This window comes from Benincasa hispida, chromosome 8 (genome assembly GCF_009727055.1).
Source record: "Benincasa hispida cultivar B227 chromosome 8, ASM972705v1, whole genome shotgun sequence".
NCBI lineage: Eukaryota > Viridiplantae > Streptophyta > Magnoliopsida > Cucurbitales > Cucurbitaceae > Benincasa > Benincasa hispida.
In genome coordinates, this window is record NC_052356.1 from 33,803,168 (window position 1) to 33,812,017 (window position 8,850).

General features: G+C 33.7%; 1 protein-coding gene across 1 annotated transcript; it reads right to left on the reverse strand.

The window, feature by feature from the left end:
• Positions 1-206: 206 nt before the first annotated feature.
• Positions 207-6,222, reverse strand: LOC120082602 (cationic amino acid transporter 1-like). Its single transcript, XM_039037851.1, has 4 exons — positions 6,068-6,222; positions 4,673-5,096; positions 1,880-2,653; positions 207-1,068 (listed from the first exon to the last, which is right to left on the reverse strand). Exons 2-4 carry the CDS (start codon positions 5,082-5,084, stop codon positions 506-508), a joined length of 1,749 nt encoding a protein of 582 aa, XP_038893779.1. The 5' UTR covers positions 5,085-5,096; positions 6,068-6,222; the 3' UTR covers positions 207-505.
• Positions 6,223-8,850: the final 2,628 nt, after the last annotated feature.

Sequence of the window (8,850 nt, forward strand, 5' to 3'; positions counted from 1 at the left end):
TAATTTTTCTCATTTAGGCATTTTTCATCACTTTTATTTAAGTTATATAGTAGAGTTTCCTCTTGAATAACCGTTCAAAGACAACCTGCACAACTCAACTAGTTAAGACGCAAGTCTTCAATTGAGATGTCAAAAGTATAAATCCCTCCCTCTTTAATTGTGAGTCTACCTCAAAGAAGGAAAGAGGAAAAATAACTAGACAGACATAAAAATAAAATTCCATTACAAGTACAATAAAATGCATACAAAGTAAAAAGAATTTCTTACTTCTATGACAAACTACCACTTTTCATACGAAAACAATAAAGACACATTTACAAATAGATTTTGTGGCTAACCACAAAATCTCTTAATCAACAACATCAATAATCTAAAACAAATAATTAATTCAAATACAATATAACTCTTTCCACTACTAACCAACCATGAGAAGATCCCTTTCCTAAATCCAATAAAATTCCAATTTCTGCATCATCATCATCCCAATCAAATCCTCCCCCATTCTTCACACACTGCTATTAGTTTCTTCTAGTGCTTGGGTCTTGGACTCCATGGCAGTGTCATAAGAAGCATGCAACCCAAAAAATAAATAGTAAACCAACAGAACCCCAGTCCATATCCCAAACCTTCCAAATGAAGCTGTATCAATGGACCCAAGAAGGAAAATGTTAATGGCAATGGATATTGAAGGCAGCCATGGGACCAGTGGCACACCCCACACGCGTGGCTTTTTCGCCTGTGGGACGCCGAGCCATAGGGCTAGAGTTGAGAGAAACCATATAGGAACGGTCACTGCAAAGCCGATCCAATCATCACTCGTGCCCCAGTATGCGGCAGTTGCAATTGACGATCCCATTATCAGAATCAAACAGATTATGAGCTTGTTTCTGTTCGACGGCGTTGTTTCGCCACTGACGTAGTAGCGCCGGACAATGAGGCCTACAGCTACTAACATGAAGATGAAGAGAGTGGAGATTGAGAGAAGGTTTGAAAGAATCTCTAGAGTTGTGAAGAAGGCAATTATTGCTGTTGCAACCAACATGGATGTTGTGGCGTTCACTGGAGTTCCTGTTAAGAAATTAAACGTTCAGTTTACCAACATTTAATATTAGTCTAATGGTGATTTAACATCATATCAACACAGTATATGCTAATTTAAGCATTGTGTTTGTATGTCATTGACTAAATTGTCTCTAAACAAATATTTCTACTTCCTTAAATGGCTAATGTTGGGACAAATATTAAAGAATCGATGCTTCAAAATTCAAATAAGTCATTAAATCATGAGCATGATGTGGCCGAATCTAAAGGTAAACAAATTCTGAATTGATGGTGCGTTGAAATTCCCTACATATACAACTGTGTAATTGTACACAATAAGGATTGTTTTTATGAGTGGGGCCCCTAAATCTGATTGCCAGAACCGATTGTACATGAGTTTGATAGAGAACTCATAGACTCATGTATCTAATAGACTCAAACGTTTTAGGATCGTATCTAACAAATTGTAAAGCATCTGATAGTAAGCTTCTAAGCACTCCAACCCAGAGCAAAACTAATGTCTATTAAGCATCCATATCAGTCTACGTTCAAAATTTCAGATAAGATCAGAAGTTAAAAACATGTTAGAAACTTGGAAAATTCAAATAATAATATATATAATATTTGGGAAGTGATTTTGAAAAGACTAAAATTGCTTTTGTCAGGTTCAAAATCATTACGAAATATATTTTTCATCATTCATGATTAAAATTTTTATAAAAATCACATTCAAATGCGTAATTTCAAGCATTAAAGACATATTTGAAAGTAATTTTGAAAAAAAAACACAAAAAGTAGTTTTAACCATTTGTACAAATAAAATTGTTAGCAACCATACCAGTTCTTTCATTGACTTTGGCGAACCAAGGAGACACCATGTGAGTCCTAGAAATGTGTGTGAGATATCGCGCCTGGCCAACTGCACTGACCAACAACACGGTGGTCATGCCTTTAATAGCACCAGCAGCAACAATGTACTTAGCCCAGCTCCATCCAACGGCCTCAAAAGCCATAGAAAAGGGTGCATCTTCATCAATTTGCTGGTATGGTTGCATAAGGCAGAGCGTAACTGCAAGAACACAATACGCGGCAGTGGTAATCACCATGGATCCCACAAGACCAATGGGGATATCTTTCCCCGGGTTCTTAGTCTCCTCTGCTAATGTCGAAACTGCATCGAATCCAACGTATGCAAAGAACAAGACGGCAGAAGCTACAAAGATGCCGCGAGCTCCGAAGGGGGCAAAGGGAGTGAAATTTTTGGGGTTGGCTTTGGTCAGCCCAGCAATGATGATGAAGAGGATGACGATGATGTGCAAAATGGAGGCAATGTAGTTGAGACGAGAGGAGCCTTTGGTGCTCATAACTGCAAAGATGCAAATGACGATAATGACAACGACGGCGATGGGGTCGAGCTGGTTGTAATCATGAGCAAAAGCAGGGATGTGGATGCGAAAATCATTCGGATGACGGTTGCAGAGGGTGGCAAAGTATGACGTCCATGAACGAGCTACAGCGGCACTGCCGATAACATATTCGAGGAGGATGTTGCCACCGGCTATAAATGCCACGAAGTCTCCTAGTTCTACCCTTAGGTAGGCAAATGATCCACCTGAAAAGGAAATGATCCAGTAGTTGAAAAACTATTATAATTGATTCATGCAATTAAATTGCCAGCATGAACGTAAGAGCTACATAATTGTTTAATAACGAAACTATTTTAAAGGGGGAATTTTACCGGCTTGCTTTTGAAAGACTTTTCCTTTTTACATTTAATTGAGAAAAATAATTGAAAAATAGGATTAAGAGAAAAGTATGGTTCACTACAAAGGTTATTTGATTTAAAGTTGAAATGTGATTTTAACAATAAAATATATATATAATAGAATACAAAATCGGATACATAAATATATCAATCTTTATCACAAATTTATATTTATCATACAATTTAGTTATAAGAGTTGAAATACACTATAGTTGACAACTCTACCAATATTAAACGTGTTGTCAAATAAATTATTTATGTTTAGTTTCTGCTTTCTATATATATATATATATATTGGTTATATTTTTTACATATTTTTTATATTTTTTTGAAGCCTTTTATTTATTTATTCAAAATGAGCATTGCTTAACGGATGTTAACTTTATTTATAATATGTGGGATTGGGAATCTTGAGTTCGATAGTACATGTTTGATTTTATTTGTTATGAAAAAAAAAATCTAAAGGATTTACAATCTCATTATATAACTTACCATATAATATCACTTTCATGTCATATTAAAAAAACTAAGGCATTTGAGAGTTTTCAACCTAATATTATTTATGAACTAAGGTTATCAAAACTACAATTATTATTTTCTAAAATAATAATCTTAAAAACTCACAATTATTTTAAGTGAACTTTTTTTTGTGTGTGTGAAAAGAGAAGTGATAAAACTCTCTTATATATATAAATATAAATATAAAAAGCTAAGATCCACAAATGTTGACTTAGAAAACTAAGTTCGGCCAAAAGAACCATGAAAAATTCTTAAAAGGAATCACAAAACATCGTGCGTTGACTCGAAAAGGGAGATCGTGGCCAAACAAGTCGACAAATCTAAGATATTTTCTAAGATATATAGAAGAATAAACTTATTTTTATAATTTCAAATTTGTATCTATATATAAACTTTAAAATGTCTACTAAATACTTTTTCCAAAAAAAAAAAAAATCTAATAAATACTTCAACTTTCAGATTTGTATTTTATAGATTAAAAAATCAATTAAAAAATGAAAATTTTATATCTAATAAAACCATAAACTTGTCAAATAAATTTATGAATTACAAAAAAAAAAAAAAAAAAAGTAAAAATAAGTCATTAATTTATTAGATTCAATATTAAAAATTTTAAAAATGACAAGATATGAGTCAACTTTTACTTTGTTGAAGCTTAAAATATAATAAGATACAATTGAAAGATGAAAGAGATTTATTAAATATGAATTGACTCGAGTTGATGGATAGACACAAATAAACAAAAACCAAGACGAAATAAAACAGCCATCGCTTTCAATTTCAATCTTCTTGACCCACTATTTCAACTGCTTATTCCAAGAATCAAACTTTGACTATTATGTATAAAATAATAATAATAATAATAATAATTCTCATTCTTAAAAAATATTAATAACAATAATCGTCAACAAAGTAATAGCCCCATGAAAAATAATAAAAAAATCTCGACCTCAATTATTTTAAAGAAAATAATATATTTTAGGCAAACACTTTAGCTTTCATATTGTCTCCTATACTACAAAAATTAGTCCGGCAAAATCATAATTTATGGACCAATATATATATATACACCCATTTAAAATAAGAGTTATTTTAAAATATAGAAAAATAAACAAATTTATTTATAGATATTTACAGGAATCTTATCTTTTAAAATAATTATCCTTAAAATAACAAGGTCAAATAAAAAAATAGTAACATTTTAACAACTAAAAATTAGTTCAAATTTTGACTCAAAACCTAGGAATTAAAATGTATTATCCTTTTCATCAAAATTAATTGACATTGACTTTAGTGTTTTATCGGTATGAAACCTATGGGAGATGGGGTGTGGAAAGAAACACATACCAGCGGCCGGAATCTCAACGGCAAACTCAGTGTAACAGAAGACGGAAAGCATGGCGGAGATGCCGGAGACGACGTAAGACAAGACGACGGCGGGGCCAGCGTGTTTTTTAGTCTCGAGACCGGTGAGGACAAATATTCCGGCGCCGATGACGGCGCCGATGCCGAACCACATGAGATCCCACCACGTGAGATTCTTCTTCATCTCGTGCTCGCTTCGAGCCTTCATCTCCACGAGCTCGGTGTGCTCGGCCGATCGGGCCGTGAGTCGGTCCATGAACCGGACCGGCATCGCTTTGAGTGCTTTTGTATAATTTCCCCAACTTTGAAACGACTGCTCTGGAAGAAAATCTTCCTTTCCACAACCACAGGATCTTCTTCTGATCCCTTCTCCATCATTGTTCGGTTGCACCATTCCGATTTCACACTGAATCAGAATTAAAAAGAGGGGGAAAAAAGTTCAGAAATCGAAAAATCTCTCTAATCAAGTGAGAAACAAGTTATCTCGATTTTTGTTTTGTCTTATCATGTGTTTGATTTCCGAGCAAATGAATAATTAATTAAGTTTCAATCTAATTTTTGGATCTGTAATTTGGGGAATAGTTTTAGAAAACGATCACAATATTCAGAAAAAAAAATAGTGCACGAATCGATTTTAGTTCATGTAAACTCCAATTTCAACTTCTATCCATTTGAGTTCTACTACTTGAAAACCGTTTCTATAATGTGAAAAACGCTGATTCATAAAAGTACAGGATCTAAAGTGATTCAGATTCATTTACATTAATCAACGAATATTCAGGAACCAAAACGAGATTTAAACCTAATTAAAATCAAATTTAAACCTAAAAAATTTATGAAAAATCTGCATCGCCTGAAACACAGCAAAACCAATACAAAATTTGATAATGGAGATACAGAGACTTGTCAAGATTAAAATCCACCGGAAAGATACAAAAGAGAATATGAGACGAATTCAACTCGCACTACCACTGCTCCGTTAAAAAAACAGAACAAAGCAAAACAAAAACAGTAATCGCCATCGCCATTTCACAGTAACTCAACATTATCAAACATGAACAAACAAAATCAACAAATATGCAGGAACCAAAACGCGATCTTAACCTAATTTAAATCTTTAAAAAAATTATAAAACATTTGCATCGTCTGAAACACAGCAAAACCATCACAAAATTGTTAATGGAGATACAGAGACTTCTCAAAGTTAAAATCCGCCGAAAAGACGTAAAACAGAATATGAGATGATTCAACTCGCACTAACACTGCTCTGTTCAAAAACAGAACAAAAACCGCAATCGCCATAACACAGTAACTCAACATTTTCAAACATAAAAGTACGGATTCAGAGAGAGAGAGAGAGAGAGAGAGGAAACTGACCGGAGGACGGAGAGGTGAGAGAACTCAGACGATCGGAGAATGTAAAAAGAAGAGAGAGAGAGAGAAGGCGGGAAAGAAGACGAGAGGAAAACAGGGTTATAAAGGAAGATACCGGAAGAAGAAAGAAGCAACGACCGGTGACAGCCGGTAGAGTAGTGGTTTTTCGGAGACCGGGAATTGACAAGTAACTGAAATGTGTAGGTTAATTGAACGGTAATATTGTGTGGTATTCAAGCTGTGGTTACTAAATTTAATCAATTCATTTAAGTGAAAATTAGCGAAGATTCGGGGTTTTACTAATTCAGTTAAAAAGGGAATATACGACACGTCATTACTCCAAATCGGTCTGATTCAGATCCTTTGCCTTTGAAATCGCTCAGAATGATTGACTTTTTTAGATTCATTAATAATTAATGTCGTCCAATCAAATTCCTAATTTTTATTCAAATTTAAATCTGAATTTCAACTTCTTTCCAAACTCCATCTGCGTCATTTATAGCTTTCAGAAAGATTCATGCATTGTAAACGATTTCCCTTTTAGTTTTCAGTTTTTGAAATTTATATATCTTTGTTTACTTTCAAATTTTGAATTATTAGTTTTTTTTTCTTTTTTAAAGAAATACGTGAACTCTGGCTAAATTTAAATAATAAAAACTATTTTTTTAGAAATTAGTTTTCTAATTTTTAAATTTTGAATTGCTTTCCATTAATAGGAAGTAGATAACAAAATATAAAATTTATTGGTTAGAGTTGTAATTTGGGATCAAGTTCAAAAATATGGTGGATTTTCACTTTATTGACAAAAATTGGGTACATGTGAAAGAATTTTTAAAAATAGGTGGGAATAGAAAGTATTGACAAAAATATGGTAGTTTTGGTGTGAAGGGAAATCGTGTACAAGGTACATGATTAGCATTTAATCATGTCAGCATCATGTCGGCCCAGTTGGTGGACCGGTCAAAGAGGGACTTGTGGACCGGGTCTCAGATTACCATTCATTTTTTTAAAAAAAAAATTGATTTAAGTGTTTTTTTTCTAATTTTTAACTAACAATTTTTTTTCATTATTAAACTTAATTATATATATTTACAATTAGTTTTTTAATTTGAAAATATAAGTTTACATGAAATTTAAAGACGACCCCTGGCCCATACCCCACATGGGGTTGTCTTCGTGTGCCTCTAAATTAGCTTCACCCTATTGTCGTTGTCGTCTACGACAAATACGTCTTCAGTCAATGTCAGCAACATTGAGTCATCTTGTTTGTTGAATAATACTTTCTATGTTGACCAATGTTTGAACCCAACTCTGGTAAATTGTGTTGTACATCTCCGATAAAATTATTATGTACGATGAAAAAAATAAATATTAAACAATATTTATATCATATATTTGGGAAATGTCTAATTTTAAATCTCTTACCATACAGTAATAATAAGCGTCGTCAGGTGTGATAAATCGCCTCGTGATTGAATTGTACCAGAGAAAGTAGTCATCTGATACAGTTGGCCCATTTGTTATTTCTCCCTATGCACAACAATCATGTCATGCATGCCAGTAGGATATATTCCGTATGAATTCAACGTCAATCTTGGTCGTGTTTACCTCTCAAATTAATTTGGTGTAGTGCTAAGAATGTATAACACAACGAAGGTATCGTTTGTCGCAGAACGAACTGTCTTAACACATGATCTGGATGATGTCACTCTACTATATGGAAGCATATAAGGGGGTTAACGGTCAATCAGATGTCTTCACCATCACGCCAGTAATCAAGTAGTGATGACCAAATATCTTGTGCGTATGGTGTCCAATTAATCTGACAAAAAAAAAAAAAAAAGATAATTATACATCCAAAATGTTTTAAATATTCATTTATATATACATTTGTTACCTGATTGTGCATCAGTCTATCAAATATTTTTCGGTATACTAGCAACATATTTGCTGACTGTTCAGAGGCAGCTAATACACCACTCCATTTAAAATTATAAAAAAAACAATTAATTTATATTCTTATATAAAATGATAATGAAATAAATATATAAATGAAATAATATCTTACACTAAGTGGACGATGGGCCTGTAGATTTATGGTGCTATAATTGGAAATCTATCATAAGCCCATACCTGAGCGACCCCGCTATTTCTAACGTTTGTGCATTGGTAGCCCGACAAAGTTCTCTATAAAGCCATGCAAAACAGGCACCACTCCACAAGTATGTACTAGCATGCTCGAAATCAGACAGTAGCGGGAGAACACATGAGATGTACTGAAGTGTTTGACTTGTCAGCGAACAAAAATCCTCCAATAAGTTACATAATGTATGCTCGTGCATACCTATGTACGTTGATGTCGTTGGCATCGGGAGGTAATTTTGGAAACTGGGACGCTAATCACGGGATACTCAATCTTGAGCCTTTTCAGATCATCTGGTAGAACGCTGAGGAGCTCATCACAAACATTCTTCCAATCATATTGTAACAAATCTGTCAATAGTTCTCCATCCACTCGTAACCCAAACTGAATGGCAACATCCTACAACATAATTGTACATTCCCCACAAGGCAGGTGAAATGTGTGGGTTTCTGGCCTCCAATGCTAAACTAAAGTAGTAATGAGGTGTCAATCAAGTTGGATAAATCCAATCTGTACAACACAAGAAAACCTGCATGTTCAACGTAGAGAATAATACGTTGATCAAATGAGATAGTATGTTGTGCAGATGTCTCCCTTCTCCAACAACCCAAAACTACATTAGAAGAACTATCTCATATCGATT